The following is a 26,395-nucleotide window of genomic DNA, read 5'->3' as shown; positions in this document are numbered from 1 at the left end:
GGGGGGGGGGGATCGGGAGAGAAAAAAAAGAAATAAAAAATGCCGATCCCGTTCTTTTCAGGTTAAACCACTTATCACGGTGCTTAGTCAGGAGGGACACAGCTCGGATGTATGGACGCTTTGTGTGGAGCTGGCAAAAGCCAAACAATCCCGACTTCCAGCGGTAATGCTGCGCGTCATTGTGTCGGGGGGGAAGCAAACAAAAAGGCCTTTTGCAGTCGGACAGGAATGCGTTCTGTGCTCAGCCCAGTGACCGGCTGTCAGGCTGGGTTCTTTTGAAGCCTTTTTAACCCTAAAAAAAAAATAAAAATGAGCAAAAAGAAAGAAAAGACGGACACTAAACACGACTATTTCACATAGCACCATGCCATCGGTTTCCAGGTCCTAACACTGAGCTGCAGTGTATCACATTTCCAAAGGGTTCTCTTGTTCTTTTAGTGTTTTTCTTTGTTCCGTGAGAGCGCTGTGATAAGCAGTGTCCCCAAAAACTAAAGAAAGAATCACTTGCATGTTGGTGAAGTAAATAAAAAAACAAATAAAGAAGGAACACAGGTGTAAAGTGGAGGGGGGGGGGGGGATCTGTGCAGGTGACTGTTATTCCTATGGGGGGGGGGGCACAGTCTGTCTGGACATCCAGTGTGTTTGCAGGTATACTGTACATGTGAGGACCGTGGTGACAGAAGGCACATATTGCCGAGGTCAGGAACGGTGGAGGGGGGGGGGGGGGAGTGATGAACTGTCCTCCATCCAAAGAGGGGAAGCTAAGCTTTTTGTTCGCAAAGAAAAAATAAACCCAAGCAGATTTTTCTTGGTGTCAGAAGGAGGAACTCCGAGCTGGTTGACTTTCCATCAGTCGACCGCGGACCCGGAGGTTCTGAATGAATCAACGAGGGTTCATTTAAGCCGCAGAGGCAGCTGGTGCAGACGAAACGTACGATGAGATGAGAGCAGGACCTCCACGGGATGATTTCAGAATAAATGTCAGTGGGTGAGACCGGCCTCATTGCCCCCCCCCCCCCCCATTCTGAAACTCAGACTCTGACTGAAACGTGTTCCAGCGAGCGGGCCGGCGCGGGCGGCGCCGCCGCGGCTGCAGGGGGAGGAGTTATTGCTTTAAGCTCATTGCCGGGGCAACTCTGGGTGCTGACGCCGCGGTTGAGGGGGCCGGCGCGCGGCGGCGCGTTGGCGGGCAGCAGGGCGCCGGGGTCGGTCCGGGGGATGTTGACGGGGCACGAGCGGGTGCGGGCGTGGCCCTTGTGGCCGCCCGGGTGGCACACGAGGCTGCCCACGGTGTCGACGGGCGACAGGTGGCGCTTGAGCCAGCGCTCCACCCGCTCCTCCTTGTACTTGATGGAGTACCAGGTGAGGAAGATGAAGAGGAAGCCGAAGAACTTGAGGCTGGCGGCGAGGCCGAAGTAGACGAAGCGCAGCGAGGTGACGTCGTACTCCCAGCAGGAGCCGTGGACGCCGCAGTCCTGCTGCCACAGCATGCAGGTGGTGTCGATGACGGCGCCGAAGTATATGGGCGTCGGGATGTAGGCTGAGCGGAGACATGACAGAGGAAGAGGAGAGTGAGGATAAAGAACGAAGACAGAGGAAAGTCAAGAAAAGAGAATACGCAAAGAAGAGGGTGAAAAGAGAAGGTGAGGAAGAGGAGAGGAAAGAGAAAACTCATGAGCACAGAGATGATCAAGGACCAATCGAAATCTAAACCCTCTTTATTTCACTCCACTTATTGAGCGTCACACTTCAGTTAAGGTGTTGGAGAAACAGATCCAAATGGTCAAACACTCCAGTTCTGACTGATTCAAAGTGACAGCAGCTTCCTGAACATCTCGTGTTTCTCACTCCTCCTTCAAAGGGAACGGTGATGACGAGGCATTACATTTAGCACAACGTCTAAACTTCCTGGTGCTTGATCAGCTCGACGGTCAGCGGTTCCAGGATGTGCAGCGCGTTTTACAATCAGCGCGTTCAGCTGACGCTCAACTAAAAAGACTGAAAAAAGTCGTTTTTCTACTCACCGAGAGTCCTGAGGAGGACAAACTGCATTCCCAGAGCGAACGGCCTCTCCTGCTCCGCTACAGACCTGCAACACACAGAAAGCACACAGAAAGGTGAAGACCGAGGAACCGCAGAGGACGAACCGAACTGAGATAACACTCCGACTACCTGAGCGTGACGATGATGGCGGAGGGCTGGGCGCAGGCGGTGATGAGCGTGACGATGAAGAGGAAGATGAGGAAGGGGATGAGGGTGCTGCAGGTGCGGTTGCACTTCCCCGACACGGCGAAGCCGTTCTCGTTCAGGTAGGTCTTGACGATGACGAGCTGCAGCTGGTTGCCGCCCTGGCCGCCGGACGACGCCGGCGTGATGATCTGGCGGCTCTGGACGCAGGCGCAGTCCGAGTAGTTGCGGATCTGGAAGGGGGCGGAGTTAAAGATCGTCATCAAGACGACCGACGGAGTCACGCGATCTTAAAGAACATCTAACTTTCTTTGCCTCTGCTTTTGTACGGTTCGTGAAACGTTAAATGTGTAAAAGCTCGATGTTCTTTATAGCTTTTTAAGCGTTTTAGCAGCGGAGTTGTGGATTGCGTCGTCCTTCATCCTCTCACCCCGGTGCTGTCGTTGCCCACGCTGCTGCAGCCGGCCAGGCAGGGGTTAAAGTACGTGATGCCGTCGGAGCCGCAGACCGGAGCGTACTCGTGGATTTTACAGCCGCAGTTCACATTGCAGCCTCCGGTCAGGTTCCTCTGGGTCATGGTGAGAGTCGGTCTGCAGAGAGGAAACAACACACACACACACACACACAGCAGCTCTTTAGCATTTTAAAATCACTTGAAGCGTAAAGAGTCATTATTTTGTGCATAATCAATCTTAGGTGATTGAACTCTGACAGAAGAATATCTTGAAAAAGAAGACAACTACGACTCCCAAGGTGCATTTCTTCAAGAAACCTGCAATCACAGCTTCTCCGACTGTGATTACACTTTGTTGTTTAACATCGGTTCACTTTCACATTCTGGGTTCTCAGTTTTGGACAACAGTTTTTTTCAGATGGAGCTTCTCCATGAGCAGCAGAGGCTCATGGGTATTGTTGTATTTTGAGCCACGACAAACTGAAACAAAAAGCTCAAAACGCAAAATGATATTATGCAAAAAAACGACTCAGAACTAAATCAGTGTTTGTTTTTAAATCTGTTCTGTTCAACCCCAACATTTCAAAACCTGAAAATCAAACGAATTCGTTTAGTGTTTAGTGACGTTTAATAATTTAGCAATGATAGTTTTAGCATATTAACATGCTTAAACACCTTTTTGATGGTGTCATTCTAACAACATTACATTGTGCAATCAACACTAACTTCTTAATGGCAAGTTAAAACAAAACATAAATGTCTAATGACACTTTTAGATTTTTCATTCTGTGATGAACTTTACTGCTGGAAAGTGGAATCTTTGAGCTGCTGTTAGAGTTTGATACAAAGTCACAATACATCATCTGGAGACCATGAAAGCCTGCAGTACATTTCATGGCAATCTATAGATTTTTCAAATGCACAAACAGATCAACCAAACAACTAAGACTGCATGGATAAAAAACCAATATGAATTAACTGGAGAGCAAACACAACAGAGTGAACAAGTTAACTGTAGTAAAAGTGAAAGTGCTCACTCTTCAGCGAAAGGGAAGGAAAACGAAAGATAGAGAATAAAAGAGGAAATGAGAAAAGAGGGATGTGGAAACGAGACGGAGAGACAAGAGACGAAGAAGAAGAGAGGATGAGAGATTAGAGGGTAGAAAGAAAGGAGAGAAAAAGAAGGAGAAAGACAGACTGGAAGAAGTAGATGAGAGAAAAAAAGAACAAAAGATTATGAGAAAGAGGATATTGAAAGGAACGAAAGAACAGATGAATTAAAAAGATAACAAAAGCATTAGAGACACAGAACTAAAGATCAAGAGAGGTGGGCAAAAAGAAAGACCGGAGGGAGGAACGCGAGAGGCAGCCGGCCAACAGACCGGCTCTTCCAAGCTGTCCTTGGACGTTTTCCATCGTTGCCATGTAATCGCTCTCGGGGACGCTGCGTCCAAAAAAAACCAACACGCCTCCGTTTACTGGCTCGCTATCCGTTATCCCGCGCCGATCTGAACACTGGCTTCCTCTCCCGGACGTCGGTCACAGATGGCGTGATAAAAAAAAACTACCGCCGGCTCTCCTCACACCGGGAAATGATTTTGTACGAAAGCTTTGAAAAGACCCCGAGATCACAGTGAGACCTGCGAGGAGAGACCCCACAATGCAACATGGCTACGTTTAGACTTCATACAACTGTGCCAAAAGGAAACCTGTGTGGGCCCACAGATGGGAAAGCATCAAACTGAGATAGTTGTGTTGTATGAGCTGTGAAAACACAGTGAAGCGTCTGGTTGTCAGAGGAAGAACTAGACCTTAGTGGACCATGATGGTGGACTATAGGTGAGAGTGGCTCCTTCGGATTTATGCCAAAAGTCAAAGATAGTTTTATTGTGGTTGATTATTTGTTGACAGGACTACATTTAACTCCTCTCGGTTGTTTGCCGGTCAAGTTGCAGTTTGCATCCATAGTTTCGTCCAAAATGTCGTCACTTCATTGTTTGATCCTACTCGTCCCTCGGGGGCGGGGCAGCGAAGAAGGTTGTTTTCTCATAGACTTCTATACAATCAGGAGAGTCGCCCCCTGATGGACATTAGAGAGAATGCAGCTTTAAGACGTCGGCTTCACTTGTGAGAACCGGAGGTTACCGTCTGGTTGCACTACCGACTTAAATAATAAATAAATAAAAAAATAATCGATTGTTTTAAATCGGACCCAAAAACACACGAGTTTTGGTATCAATACCACGGCAATACTTTTGCCCTAAATTAAATGTAGTCTAAAGGTTTGTAAACAAGAATAAGATTACAAATCACAAGAAACGCAGCTCTTAACTGTATTAACTGTGTGTGTGTTTGAACGAGGACGTCCAGGAGTGTTTCTAACTGGATCCACATAACAGGCTTAGACAGAGAATAAGAGAATATTCATGAGATCACCAAGGCTACTCCTCTTCCTCCACCTGGCCTCTCTTGCTCAGTCTCTTTCATAATTCTGCGTTCTTTCTCTGTGGGTGTTTTCGTTTCTTTTTTTTTAAACTCTTCCTCCGCAGTCTGCTCATCTCTGCCTCCTGTCTGCTCGTTCTCTCCCGTCTTTATCTCTACCTTCCTTCTCTCATTTTTTTTTTTTGTGTGTTTTTAGCGCCGTCCTCCACAATAACATCGCTGTGGAAACCGCAAAACCAAACAGAACATTTTCAATTCAGACGGGACACGAAACCCGACACTGCGGTGACGTGGTTCGTCCTCGTCAGCAGTGACAAACCCCCCCCGGTCCTCACCCGGTGGTGTAGGGGATGTTGATTCCTCCCAGGTTGATGCTGTCGCAGCCCACGATGAACAGCGTGGAGAAGCAGAGCAGGGAGACTCCGCTGCAGATCATGGCCAGCTTGGCCGACTCGCGAGCTCCCAGCTTCAGCTTCTTGATGATGTAGCCGCCCAGGACGATGCCCACGCCAGCGCTGGGCACGATAATCAGACCTGGAGGAGGGGGGGGGGGGAAGGTGCTTATTAGAAATCCTGAGAACTCACTTATTCAACCACAGCGACTTACAGCTCGTCTAGTAAGCTAAAACCACGAAGAAAATGTAAGAAACCGGGCAGATGTACGTTGAGTTTTACGTCAGTTATTTAACCTTAAAACAAATCACCGTTTTCTAGATTAATCTGAGCCAAGTTTTCATTCAAATCTATGGCGGATTTTATCCAAATTTGGAGAAAAAACTGACTGGGTAACGCTCGTCCAATCAAAAGAGACGACAACCGCTCATCTCCCTCTCATGAACTGAATATTACTCAAGCATTGTCCACTCAAAGGCTGAGCATTTCCACCACTTCATCATCCTTAGTCTGCTCAGGGAATAGAACCAGGAACCCTGGCAGGTGGGTGCTACTGCCTTGCTCTAACCACTAACCAGACTGAACAGCGGTGAGCACCAAAGTGGGGTCTTGTCACCTTCACACGTCCGTGAGCAGGTTCCCAAAAAGAACATTTTGAATTCACCCACTAGAGGCTGTGGTAACAGGAACATGTGTGTGAGTGGCAGTTTGACTCACAGGCTTCACGGCCCACTCCACCTCCAGCAACTCCACACAAACATTTCTGATAACAAAAGTCTTTCCAAGATCGGATTTATTTTGGACGCAATGTTACGAATGAGAGCACGACTAAAAGGTTTCCAAAACAATATGAATAAAAGGTTTTGTTGGATGAAAGACCTCAGCGTGGAAAGTTCAGGTGACTCACGGTGCCAACCAGTGTGACTAATGAGCTGCTAACAAAACCATTTATTCCAATAATACATTATTCTTGTTATCAAACTCTTGGAAATTGCATAAAGCAAATAATAATAATACGGAATAAGCATTTTAGTTTTAAGTTCAGACTTTGTTGAACAGGGAATTTGTTTTAGCTTCAGTGAATCTGCAAACATTTCCTTCACACGTAGAGAGGAACACAAAGGTTCCAGACACTCCGGCTATCAGCAGCTCCAGAATACCAAAATAGCCCTCATCACTGAAGAAGGCCATCGGTTTCCTCTCAGCTTCTCCACTCGTCAGCCACAGCAGAGAGACGAGTGGCTCTTTATCTTTAAGATACACCGCTGACGGACGGGAAGATGGATTTGACCCAACGCTTCACTGTCCTTTCACTTCACGGTGCCGGAAGAAAGTTAATTTTTTATCGCTCGGAACAAAAAGCGTTTCACTTCCTTTGGACATTTCAGCTTCTCGGGCTCAACTCTGACACACAATTTCCGTCACTTTTTCCCGAAAACCAACAATCTGACGTTCACGAGCGCTTCATGCAGCGATTGGCCGATTGCAGAACAATAAACATAGCAAGAGAAAAAAATAAATAAAGATAAAAGCAAATGCTGCAAAAGTTAAGAAGCATAAATACAAATCAGAAAAACTAACAATAAAAACATAATAAATATGTCTGGTTCGCTGCGCAGTGTGAAAAATATTGATCAAATATTGGATGTTACATTTTATAACATTAACATGTGGTAAAGCTCACAGTTAAAACCTTTAAAATGTAGACATGTTGATAACATGCCGTGTGAGACCATGTGACGTATTAGCCTGTTTAAGCATGCGTGTGCGTGTGCGTGTGCGTGTTGCACTCAGTGCTGCAGCTCCCAGGTGCCCCCTTCATCTGAAGACCAGCAGTTTCTTTATTATTAATGTGTGTCGGCTTGCAGCTCAGGGCCGACAGCCTCGCCTGCTCTGCTCGAAGATTTAAGAAAAAAAAAAAAAACACAGCAGAGCGACGCTGAACAGGCAGAAAGTTAAAGTCCTGGACGCTGTGTGAATATTCTGGTCTGTCTGCATTCTGTCTGTGCTGCTGTAGAGACATTAAGGCAGGTCTGTCTTTAAGATGCTCAGATTCCTCTCACACTTAAGAGCTTTATGAAAAAACGAAATCTGGGTTTAAAGAGTGTAGTAATGATGATGAATGAGCACAGAAATGTGGATCGCGTGACGAGGAGAACGTCGCTGCTTTGGCTCATCGTGGTGCGTAATCCAGCTCACCAGTGTAGATGCTGGCGCTGGAGGCCGGGATGCCAAACTGGGACTCGATGAATTTAGGGATGAAGGTGATGAAAGCCGTGACGATGGCGCTCTCTGCCGTGTAGGAGAGGCTGACGAACAGGAAGGTGACGTTGCTGAGGATCCTCACTGCAGCTTTGGGCAGGTCTGAAAGAGGAAGAGGAGGAGGAGGAGGAGGAGGAGGAGGAGGAGGAGGAGGAGGAGGAGGAGGAGGAGGAGGAGGAAGAGGAGGAGGAGGAAGGAGGTTAGACGGAGAGAAAAGGTTCATTTCTTTTCTTTTGTAATGAATTTGTTCCCCACTGAAGCTTCTGTCCAGACTTCCTCACTAAAGTACGTGTGTGTGTGTGTGTGGTTTGGTACAATATGACACTGATGTAAAAACAATGAGCTGCACTTGTTCCTTTTGTGTCAACTTTCCTTCAAATAATTTAAAATTAAACTTGATTCAGGAGCAAAATAAAACCATTGTAAGCATTTTATCCACTTACATCAGGATGAAAACTCGTAAATTTTCTTCTTGCAACAATCTGTTAATCTGTCGATTATTTTTTGGATTAATCAAGCAGCTGTTTCTGCTTTAAAATGTCTAAAACTGTGAAAAAGACGATGTTATTAAATGTCTTATCTTGTTGGAAAAAAAGCAGTTTAAAACCCAAAAATGCTCTGTTTTCAATTTAGTGTGGAAGACGAAGGAAACCAGCAAATTATCACGTTGTAGAAGCTGGAATTCGAGGATCTTCTTTTAAAAATATACTCAAAACTATTCATTGATTATCAAAACTGCTGCTGAATAACGAAGATTATTAAATCAACTAATCAAACCAAAAACCAAACGAGTGGAGGAAGGGTTTTGTTGTCAGAAGGCTAATGAGACAAATCAAATACACTTTAAGAGAAACTCTTAAAGAGGAGAGACATCATCAGTGACATCGTCAGTGACCTCATCAGTGACATCGTCAGTGACATCATCAGTGACATCGTCACGTTTTCCCGGTACCTTTGATGTCCTTCCCGAAGCCCATGGACGAGGTGACCGCCTGGCTCTTGCCGTTGTTGCTCTTCTCCTTGAGGACGTCGTCGTCGCTGGACATGTCGTCCATGCTCAGCTTTTTCCTCCTCTTCTTCTTCTTGTGTCGGGGCGGCAGCTTCTTGGGGAAGGTGAACATGGGGAAGATGACCAGCAGCATGGCCACGGCGCACAGCAGGAACCCGCTCCACCTTTTGACGGGAGGATTGACACAGAAATACTCAAAAATACAGGAAAAAAACAAAAAGAGGAGACTCACTTTACTCTTCTCTCAGTCCGGACATTTCTATCTCTCTGTGCCTCATTATCGTGCACATTAATAAGTAAATAAAATCACTGGTACACTCATCCATCCCCTTTCCTGCTATCATCACCTATAATTCATGTAGGAAGCCTGTGGCTGTTAGCGAGTGAGTCACTGGTTATGCTGTGAGTGAGAAGATGGCATCACTGAGCGCTGTAAACAGATGACTAACCTCAGCATCTCACACAGCACATCTACAGATGGAAGTCAGAGATAAGACACAAGAAGAAGTGACCCAAACATGCATCTTATGCATATCAAAGTGGTGCAGCACCCGTCCTGCATACAGTATCAGTTTAAATGTGGAGGATTTATCCTCTTGATTCCACTTGCACAGAAAGGAGCAGGAGGGAAAAAAGCAACTTATTTATATTTGTGTAAAATTCTCCAAAATGTCCTCACCAGTTGCCGATGAAGCGGGGGTCGCTTTGATCGATGTTGACGGCAGTCTTGGGGTCCACGTAAAAGCCGATGAGGACTCCTCCCAGCAGGTAGCCGGCTGCTGGACCCAGTGCTCCCATCACATACATGATGGCTGAGGAGAGATGGCGATCAGACTTTTAAAGCAGCATAAAAACACACAAAAACCACAGACTAACCAGTAGGTAGAGACAACGTATACGTCTCTGGTAGAGACCTGTCAATCACTGTGTAGCCCCGCCCCTAAAGCATCCCCTGCTTTATGGTCTGTTTGACTCTAAATGGACCATCATTTACTAAATGAACATCATGCTGTATTGAAGAAGACTTGAAACTAGAGATTGAGACCATAAACTCATGTTTACAATGTTTACTGAGGTAATAAATCAAGAGAGAAGTAGAGTCATTTTCTCATAGACTTCTATACAAACAGAGGAGTCGCCCCCTGATCACGTTCCTGGACTGTTTGCATCTTAAGAACATCATTTTATCAACATTTGTCCGAGACGAGCGACTGCGTGTCAACTCCTGCGTCAATTTGCTCATTTACCCAAACTCGACGCCTAACTTTAACCCTCAAAATCACACTAATCTGGCTTTACGAGCGCGGCACAAAAGGCCATGTGTGAGGGTCATGTGTGTGGATCATGTGACCGTGTAATAAGGTGCATGCTTGAGGCTGAGAATAAGATTTCCCCAATTAGAGGGAATTAACATCTTAAAGTCCTTGGCTGGAGTTGAAAGCAAAAACACAAAAGAAAATCCGGTGGCGTGACTCAAAACCTGAAAGCTGGACCAGGCGCTGGACCAAACTGAAGGTTATCTAACTGTCAGAGTCCTGGGAACTCACGGGGAGCTCTGGGTTCATGTCAGCAGGACGCTTAACAACGCCTCGTTCACAGTTTCTACTCCCCAATGTTGTGCTTTTCAAAATAAAACGCCAAATTGTAAGTGATGCATCAAACAGGAATGGAATTACAATCTAATCTTCTGGTATTTATGGAGGCGACAAACTACGCTTACTTATTTTGTGTAAGAGCTGCACCGATTGTACCGTAAACTTATAACACAAGTCCTCTAAACACAACATAATGAGCATTGTTCTCTATAAACCCGTCTACAGTTCGGAGACAATGGCGACACAAGATCGGCAGAGTGCGGCAGCTCGTCAAGTTTGCAAGTTCATGAACCGCCCGAAGATGGAGAATGCAACCTAAACAAACTGACTTTACAGATCCGTGTGCTGGCAGCGAGTCGGTAGAACACACGAGTGTCCGGATATAAACATGTATGTGGAGCAGAAACCAGCGTGTAACGTTTCACCAGAGACACATTACGAGCTACACGTCACTAAGATGATCAACTCTGTTATCCGAGTTCATGAACAGAACGTCAAACACAACGAAGACACTCAGAGGTTTGACTTCATTCACTTTAAAATTAGAGCAACAAGCAGTCCAGTGGTGGTCGACACGTTTAATAGCTCGCAGTCGTTGCGGCGCCATCCCACAGGGATATTTTCTAAAACCTCCACTCTCCCCACTACACTGTTACGTCATCGGACTGGGGGAAGCACGAGCCTGGGATGATGAAGCATGGGGATGGGATTGAGGGCTTTCCTAGGTGGACCCGGCGTGGCATCGTGGATAATCCCGTCTCTAGCTGGAGAAGAGGGGGGGGGGGGGGGGGGGGGGGGGGGAACCCTCGGTCGTGTTACAGCAACGTGATGCAGACCATCGGCAGACGGATAAAAGACGGGGCGACGGGGCAACGCTTAGGGCCAGAATTAGTTTAAATCAACTACCTTCATGCCAATAAATTCAAGAGAATGAGACAAGTTCACATAACTTAGTTGAGCCACGGTATCTCAGAAACAATACACAGCATGTCAGCGCAGCTTCTTACTTAACACTGGTATATAGTTCCGAAAAAAATACATTTAAAACATCTCTGCCGGTTCTACGAAGAGAGCAATTTAAATATGTCGCCTTAGTCTGTCACAAAACCAGGTGGCAACCTCCGGTTCTGATGAACAGGAAGTGACCATATCTGAACTGAGGAGGAGTGATGTAGAGACGCCGTATACGTCTCTGGTAGAGACCTGTCAATCACTGTGTAGCCCCGCCCCTAAAGCATCCCCTGCTTTATGGTCTGTTTGACTCTAAATGGACCATCATTTACTAAATGAACATCACGCTGTATTGAAGAAGACTTGAAACTAGAGATTGAGACCATAAACTCATGTTTACAATGTTTACTGAGGTAATAAATCAAGAGAGAAGTAGAGTCATTTTCTCATAGACTTCTATACAACCAGAGGAGTCGCCCCCTGGTGGACACTAGAGAGAATGCAAGGTTTAACAGCTCTCTTGTGCACGTAACTGTGAGTCGACTTTCTTTTATAACAAAGCGTTTGTAACCACTGAGTACACTGTAATAGTACTCTAACAGGTCACAATAACCCTCTGCAGGGTTCCTCAGTGATTATGGGCACTCTAGAGCTGCCAAGGTGTTGCGTCACCATCACACACATAATGAGACCTCTCAGGGCTCATCCGCCGCTCTACAACCCGATTACATGAGTCCAGAACCTGCCGGGCCTGCGACACACAGACACACACAGACAGACACACACGCGCACACACACACACACACACACACACACCACAACACGGCCGTAAAAAAAAAAAAAAGAGAGATTGATGGCGGCCGCAAATCAGAGGGAAAGCTAATAAAATAAATAAAAAATGTAATTTTGAAATGATGTGTGTGGCTTCAAGAGTCTCAATCAACGAGCGAAAAAACGCTCGTAAGCTTTCAATCCATTTAAGATAAATCAAAAGCATAAATCAGGATTGGAGTTGCCAAGTTTTGTTCGAGGTCTCATTAGATTCTTGCCGGTTGACGGATTGTGTTTATTTGTTTTTTGTGAGTGAGTGAGTGAGGGAGAGAGTGAGGGAGATGAGGTCAGGATGGATTCTAGTCTTTATTTTATTTATTTATGTTTTTAACTGAAGTGTAACTTACTGACTGTTAGACAACATGGCCGTCAGCCTACAGCTTAACATTGAGAGGTATTACAACCACTGAGTGATGAACCCTCTGAGCTCAAAGCAGGTTTATTTCACTCTCTGTGGCCTCGTTCTGCGCCTCTATGGAAACACAACAGGCATGGCTCGAAGACTTTGTTTTAATGTTATAATGCCATAAATCATATTGATGGAGTCTATATTTCAAACATTTTCTCAAGTCCCACCAAAGAAGATGTAGGCTGCACATGTATATATATATATATATATTTTTTTTTTTGTTGAATAAAATGTTTTGGATGAAAAATCACAAACTTAAGCTTCATTTTTGCTGCTTTTTCTGACGGAAGTGTTCGTCGCACCTGATGCGTTTTAAAAAATCTGATGATGACGACGTTTTTTAAGCGATAAAACACGTTGTTTTGTCACGAGTGTTCAAAAATACAAAACATGCTTTTCAATCCAGCCAGCAGGTTTTTGGGGTACAGAGGTTTAAAGGGATTCTTCAGATATTCATCATCTCAGACATGGACTCACAAGAAACAGATGAAAAAGAAACGTCGATATCTAAGCGGCTGAGGTTATGATATGTGGAGCTGTAGACCAGCTCGATCCTCTCGGCCCGGTAAAATACTTCAAACTCTACGACCCCGATTAGTAACGCAGGATTTCTAATGAAAGAAATTAAGTCTTAAAGCTCAACAAAGGAGCTATTTCCTCAAACTAAAGCTTCTCCAGAGTCACGGACGACGTTGCGCAACACTACGAACCGTAACGAGTAAACTGAGGAGTGGAATTGGCGGAGTTCCCAAATAAATGTGAACACTCGTTTGTGCCGGAACCATCCTATTAAATTTAAATACTCTAAACGTTTTCAGACGCATTTGCGCATTTCCTGACATAGTTAAGTGTCACTTCGCACTTTTTGACCACGTAGTTACAGAAACTAACCAGAGGAACTTGACTACAAACACATTTCGGTGTGTAAATTGCGTCTCAAACGTCGCTGTTGTTGATTCTGATATTTGAATGAATGAAAGCAAACGTAACGAACAGATTAGCTTTGTTTTTCATTTGTTTGTCGTCTCCGTTCCCCCTCCAACTTAAAGCTGAACTTTCATTCTTCCGCCCTCACAGTTCCTGAACTATTAAGAAAGTACTTTCCCCAGAACGCGGACTCTTTTGGCACCAGGAACTTCATTTTAGTCGCCAAAAGGCCGATTGTCACTGCCGACATTAGGCCGTCCGCTAGAAGAGATAACGTTTTGTGTGCTTTGACAGATGGCTGCACGACCTGCGTTTGCAACAGTTATACACTCTGCCGGTGAGGTTAAAATCTTCAAATTGTTAAGTATTTAAAAAGGAAGGAAGTAGCAGCATCTCTGTTCCCCTTTTATAGAAACACGCATCATTAAATATCACAAAGACAATTATTCATTTTGTCCAACCCGTAACAGAAACGTGGTCCCTGAGTGATGCAGAAGGTCCAGCAGTCAAAGGTTTCATCAAAACAACCTTCAAAACACAGATAAACGTTCGTAACAATTTATTTTACGTTTCAGCACATTAGAAAAAAGTTAATTTCCTAAAATATATGTGGCGGAGAGAGAACGAGAGACCGACGCCACAGACCACAGCGTCGGTTTCAGCTCTGACTGGTTTCTGTACGTTTCAAACTGGCCTTCTGTGGTTTAGGAAGTCGCTCACGGCCTCCGCTGGAAAATAAAGTAGTGAGATGAGTAATCAGCAGCTTGGCATTAATGCAATGACTCACAACGGCAAAACCAAACCCGACCGGAACGTTCACCAACAACAAACAAACAACAAACATCAAGCACATCGCTGGTTACTCTTTTGCAGAATCAAAGCAAGAGTTTTTGGCTTCAAGTTATGTAAAGGCTTAAAAATACTCAGTAATGTACATTTACTGAGTACATAATGTACATAATGTACACACTGCTTATACTGTAGATACACCGTTCATGTCATGTGGTTAAACGTACAACATTTTGGCTTCAACATTGGCATAAACTCAATTATTGAAATTGTCGATTTCCACTTCTAATGCATTATTTGATGAATTGCTTCAGCTCGTCGAGCAAATTTTTACTGTTTATTTTGAACATAAAACGTGATTTTCGGCGGATGAGCAAAGGGAATATTTTCAGCAACACATACAAGTGGATCAAACATGACTTTTATAGGTTTTTATGTCCACAAAGATTTGACCATTTGGTAAATCATTGCATCCAAAGTACCGGACAACACCATGAGTTCATGCGTTGTGCTGTTAGTGACCCCAGCAGGTGATTGAACCACTAACCCTGCCTGCGTAAGTGCCTTGCTTTCACTGCTCAGCATCATTTGTCATCTCACCGTCTTCTACCGCCAGCCGATAGAAGCCATCGGGATTGTACCGAGTAGTGTGAAGACGCTTCCACTCGATCAATATATGTGAACACAAACCGTTCTCTGATTAACCAGAGAACATGAGAACCAAACCTCATGTTTAGCTGCTGTGGCCGAGTGGAACCTCCGAGGTTCTTCAGATCAGGACAAGTCAAGTCTCTCAATCTAGTCCTCGGCTGCGTAATATTTGGCGCAAGATGCAGCTCGTCTTAAATAAACGGGAGCAAATGACATTAAGTCATTAATGGTTTCAGCTAGATGGAGATAAAAATGATCTACGTTCTCAATTCTAAAGGTTTATTTCACGGAACATCTTTGGGTTTCAGAATGTTTGTTGAACAAAAGTGATGTCAATGCATCAACAAAAAAAAAAAAAAAAAAGGTCACAAAGTGGTTCACCGACTTTAAAAGCAGCCCCTATTTTAACATTATTTCCCATAATTCAATCTGGTGCACAACCACAACCACAGCACGACCGCTTTAGATTTGAGGAACTCTGATGATGGCCTGGTTTCAGACCTCTGATTCTTTTAACATTTTAACATTTGAGCTGCTGAGCTCGTCTCCCCACAGTTGGAAGAACAACAACAACAACCAATCAGAGCTTTGTGGGCTGCATTAAGCTAGAAACGGCTAAATCCTTGAAATATAGCGACAGAAAACACTGGCAGTGTGGGCGAGATTGACACAGTTACACCGGCTGTTTTAAGTCCACTTAATCTTAAATAGACATGTATTTCTACTATTGACATGTTAACTGCTCCGAGCAACCACGACCACGGCTTCTGTGTAGCCCCCCCCCCCCCAAACAGAGAACAGAACATGAACAGGCCAGACTGATTGAAGAAGGGGCAATATAGTCCGATAGTCACTCTGATAAAGACAGTCAATCGCATTAAATCATGGCGCAGACACGACTTTATATCAAATCCAGTAAAAAGGGGTCACAAACCATGTTTGTGTGGTTGTTTTAACAGGCTCTTAATTCCAACCCACAGCCAGCAAAAGACTGAATCACACACAGTCACATGACAAAGCATGCCAAAACACAAACTGGCGGCGTCGAGGACCATATTGCGTCTCCGAGCTACGGCTGGCAAACCAAAATTTCAAGTGCCTCGCATGGGAGCCAAACAGAGCGTCTCTTATTGGGGTTACAAAGCAATATTGTGCTGAATTATTCTAATGGGAGGTCTGTTACGCCTTTGGGCAATGATCTCGTATGTAGGCTACCGCAGAGCGGGGCCAACAAGGACCAGGGCGTTTGTTCCAGAGCAGACAGCACAGTGTGCTGCTGCCCATGCTGGCTCAACACAGCGTGGTAACGACATAAAGTAAGGACCGGGTCTGTGAGGCAGACCTGATCACCCAACATCAAGTGTTCAGACCTCACTAAAGCTCGTAGAGCTGAATGGGACCAAATCCCTGCAGCCGTGTTCCGGTGGAAAGAGTTTCACAAATAGTTTCCACCACTTTAAAAAGAGACGACAACTTCTCTCGCTGCTGTACATTTTGTGTTTAGTTGGGTTCCCCCCGTTGAATAACAAAAGGAATAAACCCCATCTTTGTCCCGGCGTGACGTCCATTGTTCTTCACAAACAGAATATGTTGCATTGTGTGGCTGCTGGGTTGGTTCCAGCGGGAACGGCCATTTGACTTAATATTTTCTAAAAAGTCAAAGTTTAAAATCTCCCTCACGGTGAGTCTTTTATCTCCATTAGCGGCCGAGATAAACCGGAAGACACCTTTGATCTGAAAAGGGATTACCAGACAAAAATGGTACGGATTGATTTCGGCCTTTGCCAGGAAATTCTCCCCTCTCTGCTTTTATAAGCGCTCGATCAATCTGTGTTTTAAAAAAAAAAGTGTCTGCAGAGCAAAGGGCTCAACGAACACAGTAGAGGTCCGACTCCGAGGCATTCCCGCTGAATCCGCAGCACAGCTGCAGATTTACTCAAGACATCATCCGTCTCCGCTCGTCTCATGTTCTGCCACTAACACAATAACTTAAGTAGGCTGAGTAGCATAAGAGGCCTATCTGTGTACGGTCGTCTCTTTGTGCACACTTCATGGTCAACGTCAGACACACTGTAGATCTCACCCCAGGGCAAAAGAGAGGGGGGGGGGAGTCAAGTCTGCAAAACAAACGCACCAAAAATACTTTGTGTGGCATTTTAGAACACCTGAAAGGCACTTTGAACAAACTGCAAACCAAAGAAACCTTTAAATGCACATTTGTATGCTTCCTCTGGAGCAGGGTAGTCGGTAGTCAGCTGCAAAAACAGAAAATGGGAGTTGAGTTGAGCGAGTTTGACTTAATACGTTAGCGTGACCTTCTCAGACCACGACGCTCCGATACGGGCGCAGTGACCACGTGCTTAGCGTTGTGAATTCAAACAAAGCCACTCGTTTAGGTTTACGCAACAAGGCCACTTAGTTAGGTTAAAGAAAAACATCATGGCTGGGCTCACATTACAGAAAACACGTCACAAACATCATTGACTTGACTTAACACTCAAGGACTCGAACATCGGTCTCCTGGGTGAAAGTCCTGTTTCTTTCTTTAAGGTTATTTTGGTTTGCGTATTTGAGTTGGTTGTCCAACTAATCCATTTACGTGGAATATGAAACATCAAAGTAAATCAATAAGGAAAACATGGACATTATGAAATGATAAAAAAAGATTGGATTCATGGTAAGAAATAGGTTCTAATAGAGCAGCCATACTTTCTCCAACTGACTACTTTGGGAAGTAAAAGCTATTACGCAACGTTTACCGGTATCAAGCTGGCAGGACTTTGCTTGCTCGTGTGTTTTTCCAGGACTCTGGACTGAACTGTGATGGTTTTAAAAAAACGGACGGCGTCCTCATTCCAGCGACTAGAGAAGCTGTCAGCTGCCATCAAACCAGCCGAGCACACCACACCACCACGTTCCTGCAGCCAAACGGTATCTGCTGCTGTCGGCTTGATACCCGGCTCTGCTCGGCTCGGGTCCAACCCGCCGACCCTTTAGCCCGTTAAATGTTTTCATTCAGACGTCACAAAAGCAACTGAATAAAGAGTTTACTGGTCAAGTGGGCCTCGCCAGACAAAAACGCTTTTTGGTGACTTGCCAAAGTGGCTGGTAGAGCAGATACAATCAACGAACAACTTAAATTAAAAGGCAGAGTTATTGTGACTTTTAGTTTCCTAGCATGGGACACGCTCTAAAAATGTTGGTGCACAACAACCAGAACCTTTCCACCACCGCCGACTGGAATGCACATAAGACCTTCCACTATTCCCTCCGCCTCCCCTCCTCCCTTTCATAACCCAACTCTCATTTGTTGGTGAATTAGGCTTCACCTTGTTTGAGTCCACTGAGGCGAGAACTTCAGGGGAAGTATGTGGAAGAGGAGGGGGGGGCAGTTTGAAGGTCCCACCGTCGACATGTGGGCCACGGCGGTGGCAGAAACGGGCGCGACAGGAACTTTCTGCCTATTGCTTCCACATCCTGGCTGCTGATGTGCCTTTGAGCAAAGCACTGGAGCCCACTCAGTAACTGAGAACAGGTTTCCTGTTTCAACATGGAAGCTCCATGAAGAAATGGTTTTACCAGTTTGGTCTGGAAGAGCTTATTAATTAGTCGGGTTCTGGTGAATTCAGACGTGTACTTTTTTTTACCATTTTGTAAGATATTAAGCTAGAAAATAAATCAGCAGATTATTTGACGATGAAAATAGATTCTAAACCGTCACTAAACCAACCGAAGCCAAGTTTAGCTAGCGAGCAACGGGTACATTGGCTTATTACCAATATGAACATTGTGTTCTGGGGTTATTTGTGTCTTCATTTCTACTCGTGATCCCAACCTCACAGGTCACCATGCAGGTGAACCGCCGATTAATTCCACAGTTTAACGTTAACCATCAAAGTGTGAAATAAAGTGTTACCGACAATCGCTCTCCTCCAATACTCAGTAAAATATGTCATCAGGACGTCATTTATGTGTTTCTAGTGTCTGATCTCTGATAATATTTCATTGTAAACAACCAATCAGTGTTCAAACCAGCAGGAGGAGAGCTAGTAACGTTAGCAGCACCGCTAACGGCTAACCAACGGAGGTTCACTTTCTTTTGTGTTGATCCGAACCGTGAGTTTTATGATCCTAGTTTCTACTAAACTCTAACGTAGTTTCAGTTGCTGCAACATGCTGGATGTGAATGACAGAGACAAGAGACACCGCTACCCAACAACCCTCGCCGTCACACAGACTCTTACCCAGATACAGCGAGGCGTTCTCCTTCTTGACGTTGTCGTCCAGGTAGGTGGGTCCCAGCGTGTAGATGGGCGTGGACCCCATGCCCACCAGGATCTGGGCGATGACGAACAGCGCCACGTACAGGTTGTGCTCGTTGCCCTCCTGGTCCCGGGGACAGGAAGTGATGTCGACGCGGTCCCTGCCGCTGGCGTTGCCTACGCTGTTCATGCAGAGGCCCTCGTTGCCGGAGGACGAGTTGACCTCCTGGATCTGGTAGGCCGGCGAGATGAAGTGAGGCAGGGAGAAGAGGGCGGCGCCCACCGCGATGAAGATGCCGCCCACCGCCAGCCAGCGAGGCCTCTGGCCCCGCCCGCCGAAGTAGCTGATGAAGACGACCACCAGGAGGCTCCCGATGTCGAAACAGCTGACGAGGAGGCCCGACTCGGAGCTCCTCAGGCTGTACCGCTTCTCGATGGTGGTGATGACGCTGCTGAGGTAGCCGGACACCATGAGCGACTGGATGAACGTCAGGTAGCACATGCAGAACAGGAAGCAGCGAGAGTCCTGGATGAAGACGTTCAGGTACCTCCTGCAGGGCAGTCGTAGGCGAGCCAGCCTGGAGGCGAAAATCCCCGGCGGCTTCCTTCTCGCTATGTTTTTACTCCTCCGGTTCTCCGTGTTCTCCATGTACGAGCTCGGCCTGTTCAGCGCCGACTTCCCCGGCTTGGGCTGGTAGTTCGTTCTGGTCGGGGACTCCGGCTGGAAGGACTCGGTCTTGGCCGAGAGCTGGATGAATTCTGCGCTCTCTTCCGCGGTTATGGACGCAGAACTGGCCAGCAACGTTTCCTCTTGAGGCGCTTCTTCGGTTAGAACCGGCAGACTTTTAGATTGGAAGTCCGTGCCGGGTTCCTCGGGCTCGCTGGAGAACCTGTCCCCCTTCTGGAGGGACTCGGACAACTCCGCTTCCTCGTGGTCGGCCATCGCTTCCAGTCAAACCTTCCTTTTCTTTTAGGCGTTAGAAAAATACAAAAAAAAACGCCCCAGTTCCAAGTCTACATTCACAGTTCAGGGGCTGCAGCCCATTACATTTATTATTAATAGGAACATGGACTCGCCACAAATACAGTCTGGCACACGAAGAGGCCCAAAAAACAACTAAAATAAAGGCAACAATGTCAACAATAGGCGAGTTGACTCACAGCTTCTGCTGCTTATCTGCAGCGCAGGCTGGACCGCCTCTTGTTTATCTGGTCATGCACACTTTGCCTTCTGCCACCATCCGATCCGGAGGGCTGGAGACGAGCTCAGGCCTCCTCAGCTCGACCTGCCGGAGAGCTCCAGGGCCGAGGATCCCTGCAGACGCTCACTAACATCTCCACTCGATGGCTTTGCTATACAGGACGCTGCTGCTGCTGCTGCTGCTGATGCTGCTGCTGCTGATGATGATGATCCTCGGCCGGCAGGGACGAGATGAACTTGCAGAGCATGCGCCGCATCGCTGACACCCTCCTGCCAATGAAGATCACACAATGGTCACAATGTCACTTCTTTCCATTACAATCCCAATGATCCTCCTCACTCATCCTCCCCCATGTCAAGGGCATCACCACCACCCACCCCCCACCCCGATGTTATCACCGCACCAGCTGTCATTTAGTGATTATATTTCTGTGTAAATCCGCTGGAGATGTGCATGAAAAAAAAACTAAATATATTTTTAAATAAATCGACCAACAGGAGAAGAGTCCTCGAGGTAAAAACGAAGCGTGAAAACGAGAGAAGGTCCGAGCTCGTCTGGTGACGAGCTGCTCGGATAATAACGCTGCTCAGAAAAACACCGCAGTGCTCAGCAGCTGCTCAGCTGTTTTGAAAACATCTGCGTCAAGCTAACGCAGAGTCAACGCCGCGGACACCGGAAAAGTGCACTTCAAAATAAAAGCGCACTCCAAAAATTGTACGTAAGTTCAAAGAAATCAGACCGCTGGAATATATTTTGCGTCTTTCCCTTTGTGCCAAAACAAATAACAAAAATGTATTATGTCATTAATTGAGCAGGATTTATAGAATTCAACAGTATTCACCGTTTTTTTTAACGAGATTTTACTTTGAAAGGTGCAACAGGAAGCCCTTCTTAACAATACGGCTAACTTCCCAGCTAGCCGCACAGCTAGCAGCTAAACTCCGCAGTGGTAACGTTAACGGATAAAACAACAATGTCTGCTCTCCACTAACCTGAACACTGCGAAGCGACGACGCGAGCCTTTAAGTCTTCATGGCCGAGTTACACCAACACGCTCTGTGGGAGGACGGGTGTTCAATAAAATAAAATAACACGTTCATGTTAAAATATCTCTCCTACAAAATATCTTCTCCCGGAGCTGCGTCAAGGCGCATGCAATTAGCCAGAAACGACCGGAAACACTTCAAAATAAAAGCATAATGCGTGTCACTCAGAGAAAAAAGGCTGGAAAATAAAAACTATTTTCAACAACATAGAAAATCAAAGAAAAGAAATATAGATATGAAACAAATAAACGGCAACAGAATAGCTACAAGAAGAAAGTGAGATACATAATAACAATAATACATTTTATTTGTATAGCGTTTTAAAATGTACTCAAAGACAACAAAAGAAGAAATTATAATATAAACAACATCGATGACATAACAGTAAGGAACATACTATATATGAATACTTATCCCCAAATCTAATTTAATAAAAAGGCAGAAGTGTACACCGAACATGTGGTGCAAAACAAACTGAACACTGCTTCTCAATTGTGTTATGTTTTGTTTTTTAGGCAAACCAAAAGTAATATTTTAAAACAAAACCTTTGACTCACATGAAGCCATGAGTGCAACTATCTGGGAACTGGTGATGTCATCAGCTTTCTTGTTGAGCCTGCTAAAGTTTTATAAAGTCTTTCTAATTGTTTATTTGTCTCAATGTGGATGTTGAGCTCATGAGAGTTTCAGCTTAGTTTATGATTCAAGGTGAGTTATTTTTTTACTCTTTTTTTCTTGTCTGCAACCAAAAAGAATACATTTGGGTTTTTATCTTCTTTGATTATATATTTATTTTTGAGCATATCTGATGATTCATTTGTTCAATGCACTCACTCAGTGATGAGTCATTTGTGATACATAAATTAAGAGGAAAATACAGGGATAATAATATGAACAACAGACAAACAAAGCTTCTAGGATGGTTGCAAAATGTTGGATATTTACAAGTATTATTTAATATGGGGTTTGATTTCAAAATGTCTGTAAAGTGTTGCCAGAGTCAACACTGGATTATGACCCTTTCTACTGTAGAACGAGACTTTAATGGCTCAAACATCTATCAGAAAGATAATAATAATAATACTTGTTATTGTCAACACACACCTAAATGACCTCTACCGGTAACCGACATATCGTCATTGAAGTGCAAATCAAATACCAAGTCTCTGATAGTTTAATAAAGCTAATGCAATACCTTTATGCAAGGAAAGGTATGAAACAAACATGTGGATTAGCTTGTTTCATTGACAGCAAATATTGTGGCTGCAGAAAGATAACACAGTCTTTTGGGTCAAAAGAAAGACAATAAACTATCTCTTACACATCAAGTTGTGATTTTATTACGTAAACACACAATTTACACTGTACACTTCAACGTGGTTGATTTCAAGGTCGAGCTCTAATGAGAAGCATGAAACAGTCTAAAGTACAGCAGTCAGACCATCTTAAGAAATCCAAAGACTCAAAGAAAGAATAACAAGAAATATAATTATAAGTATGAATGAAAAGAGTATGAATTAAATGCAGCAAAAGTAATATTGGTGTTGAATTAGAGGAAAACATGTAATAAACAGCATATCTGTTAGATAGATGACATTTGTATTTCTTGGCAGTTCAAAATTTCAAAAAGAAAATTCATCAGTAATTCAAAAGATTATTTAATTAAAACCTACTCTTTATGATGAGTCCTGAATCCCCCACACTAAGATCTGACTCATAGTTTGAGTTCCCGTTCATCACACTGGTGTGTCGTAAATGGCTGTAGAGCACCTTCAGTGTGTGACAGTAGAATACAGTAGAATACAGTAGAATACAGTAGAATACATGTGTACAGAGCGACCTCTAGTGGAGAACTTCTGCAACTAGCTGACAGAGAAAGAAGATTAAATCGATGGAAGTCACATTAGAGTTGACTCAATGATTATTAGCATTTAAATTGTAATTTAAGCTTCAGCTCAGCTGCTTCAAAACTATAGCATCCTGCCTTTAAACATTTTGAAAGTACATTTACACGACTACTGCCCTTAATAAACCGGACTAATGAGCATTTAACTGGAGTATACTTTGCATCTAAAATATGTAACATGTAATCTCACCATCAACATATACAGAGTAAAGGTCAGACCTACAACAATAAAAGCAAATTAATGAATCAATGTTGCCATTTTCTGAAAAACCAGCACTTGATTTTCTTACCTTCACTGCAAATATATAAATGGAATATTTAAAATGAGGACTTTTAGTCAAGTATTCATCAGGGATTATATTGATACTTCAATGCTATGAAAACTATTTCCAGTGAATTAAATCAATCTCTGAGCCTTTTTCCTGGGAAAATCCTCATCTTTTAAGATTGATGTTTGTTAAACAGAGCCCCTAATAATCCTGTAATCTGGTGTGCACCAGAATCTACCTCGTGGGCAGGAGAAAGTTCCCCGTGAGCCCCTGTGAGTTTTGCCCATGTCCTCTTTGGGGCTCTTTTACATTTCTAGTTTGTTTTGCAAGAATAAAAAAAACAAAAAACCGCGTAGTTAGTATTAGCAGTCACAGGCACCAAGGCAAAGCAAACACAGGATATCAAAGTGCCAACCACTCTTGCACTTAAATTCACTTATCTATTTGATAAGTTTTGCCTACTTCAACTCACACAGCTCAGCAGTGTTTCTATCTGGACCAAACAGGTAAAGTCCAGCATAGAGAGGCTGAGTGAATGTGGTCTGGACTCTGTGGATGAGAGTCATGTCTTCAGAGATGCTGTAGAAGCACAGAATACCTGCACTGTGATCCAGGTACACTCCTACTCTGGAGGACTGAGGACCAGAGACGGGAGTTTGGATCTTGTTGTGTCTAAATGCATAAGAACGTTTGAAACAACCTAATGCCCAAGACTTTTCACCATCTCCAAATTTCTCATTTACAGTGTTGTGGTCTTTGTATGCTACTGCTACATGAACTCCACCCTCGCCTTTCTCCACCTCCCAGTAAAAGCGTCCAGTCAGACTCTCTCTACTCAGGACCTGAGCGCTGTTAGTGAATCTGTCTGGGTGATAAGGATATTTCGGTCCTCCATTGAATGTTACTTTTTGGTTCTCTTTAGATAATGACAGACGAGAGTTTGCTGTGTTTGGATCCAGTGTGATTTTGTATGAATATTCTAAGAATTCATCTTCGGTCTTGGGCTCTTGTGACAGTAAACCATCCACTTTAGTTACTGCCAGTGAGACGTTTGTCCATTTCTCTCTCAGAACGTTCTGTAGTTTATCTCTGACTTCTGACACAGCCTCTTGCACTCCATCAAAGTGCCGCAGACAAAAGGGGTCGATTGGAGGAAAGTATATAGGTCCACTGAGATATGTAGGTGAGGAGAAATGTTGTAGAAACTGGTTGTGATCCTCTGTCTGTGAGAGCTTCTTCAGATCAGCGTCGTTCCTCTTCAGCTCAGAGATCTCCTGCTCCAGCTTCCTCTGAAATTCTTCGACCCGACTCACTTCAGTTCTCTGCTGGGATCTGACCTGCTGCTTCACATCAGAGCTTCTTTCCTCCATGAGACGGATCAGCTCAGTGAAGATCTTCTCATTGTCCTCCACTGCTTTATCAGCAGAGAGATTGACAGCCTCCACCTCCCGTTGAAGCAGCTTCACGTCTTTCTCTCTGTCCTGGATTCTCTGCTGGATGTTTAGTCGACTCACCTCCAGCTCTCTCTGCCTCTCAGTCCTTTCTGCTGCAGCTGAGACTGTGTCGTGGCCTTTGTGTTCATCCACAGGACAGAGATAACAGATACACTGCTGATCAGTACGACAGAACATCTTCATCACCTCATCGTGACGAGAGCAGATGTTCTCCTGGAGCTTGTTGGAGGGGTCCACCAGCTTGTGTTTTTTAAATGTTTGGGACTGATAATGAGGCTGCAGATGGTGCTCACAGTAAGAGGCCAGACAGATCAGACAGGACTTGAAGGCTTTCAGTTTCCTCCCAGTGCAGACATCACAGGACACATCTTCAGGTCCAGCATAGCAGTGATCAGCAGGAGCAGCTTGGAGTCCAGTCTTCTTCAGCTCCTCCACTAAATCTGCTAACATGGTGCTTTTCACCAGGAGAGGCCTCGGCGTGAAGGTCTGCCTGCACTGAGGGCAGCTGTGGAGTTCCTTCTCATCCTCTGCATCCCAGTGTGTTTTAATACAGTTCATGCAGTAGCTGTGTCCACAGGCAATAGTCACCGGATCCTTCAGTAGATCCAGACAGATGGAACAAGAGAAGGTTTCCTGGTCCATCTGAACTCCTGTCTGCGCCATTGTTCCTCCCTTTTTGCTATTGTCAGTTTCACTTAAACCATCAAAAGTTGTGCCAAAGTCCAAACTTTATTCTGCTCCCTTAAACTGCAGCGAATGTAGCCGGCCAGCTCTCTCACTTGATCAAAACTGCAGCTCAGTGAAGGGGAGGGAACAAGGAAATATTTGGACAAACTAGAGCTCGGTGTTTGAGCACAAAGGAAGGAGGAGTTTACACGCTTTGCTTCATTCCAGGGAGAGGAGCGGTTTGACATACAGTATATACTGGGTGTGTTTTGTCCTCATTGTCCTCTATATAATAACATTGTGACATTAACATGTGCATGAGAAATGTGTTTTTTTAATGTTCTTTCTACTCACAATGCACAGTTGAGTGTTTGTGTACAAAGTCTTTCAGTTTTTAACAAACTTGGGTCTGGGCCCCTGACAGACAGCGCCTAATGACTTTGCAACTTTATCTTCTTTAGTTGTGGCTGTAATATGAAGTGTCACCTCTCTCATTAAAAAGAACGGTGAGAAGGAAGTCACATCTAACACAGTAACTGAGTGATATAAACTACTTCTGGTCTGAACAACTTAGAGCTCAACGCTCTAAAGACAGTGGAGATGATTGTGGATTTCCGGAAGAATGCAGCCCCACCAGCCCCTATCACCCTGTGTCACTCCCTCGTCGACGCTGTGGAGTCCTTCCGCTTC

At 44.8% G+C, this 26,395-nt stretch overlaps 2 protein-coding genes across 2 annotated transcripts; both read right to left on the bottom strand.

Moving 5' to 3' along the window:
- Window positions 1–1,031: 1,031 nt before the first annotated feature.
- slco5a1a (solute carrier organic anion transporter family member 5A1a) lies at window positions 1,032–20,105 on the bottom strand (the record flags this gene model as incomplete). The annotated part of the gene is made up of 9 exons (XM_079173908.1): window positions 1,032–1,540; window positions 2,025–2,089; window positions 2,173–2,420; window positions 2,618–2,777; window positions 5,419–5,617; window positions 7,676–7,840; window positions 8,691–8,911; window positions 9,427–9,559; window positions 19,145–20,105. The coding sequence occupies 9 exons, from the start codon at window positions 20,103–20,105 to the stop codon at window positions 1,032–1,034; spliced, it is 2,661 nt and encodes an 886-aa protein (XP_079030034.1).
- Window positions 20,106–22,760: 2,655 nt separating this feature from the next.
- LOC306706740 (tripartite motif-containing protein 16-like) lies at window positions 22,761–25,808 on the bottom strand. The gene has a single exon (XM_079173916.1). It carries the CDS (start codon window positions 25,700–25,702, stop codon window positions 24,044–24,046), a length of 1,659 nt encoding a protein of 552 aa, XP_079030042.1. The 5' UTR covers window positions 25,703–25,808; the 3' UTR covers window positions 22,761–24,043.
- Between the last annotated feature and the right edge of the window lie 587 nt (window positions 25,809–26,395).

Source organism: Pholis gunnellus, assembly GCF_910591455.1.
Source record: "Pholis gunnellus genome assembly, chromosome: 14".
NCBI lineage: Eukaryota > Metazoa > Chordata > Actinopteri > Perciformes > Pholidae > Pholis > Pholis gunnellus.
The sequence above is the reverse complement of the archived record's forward strand: the minus strand, read 5'-3'. Positions and strand labels throughout refer to the sequence as shown.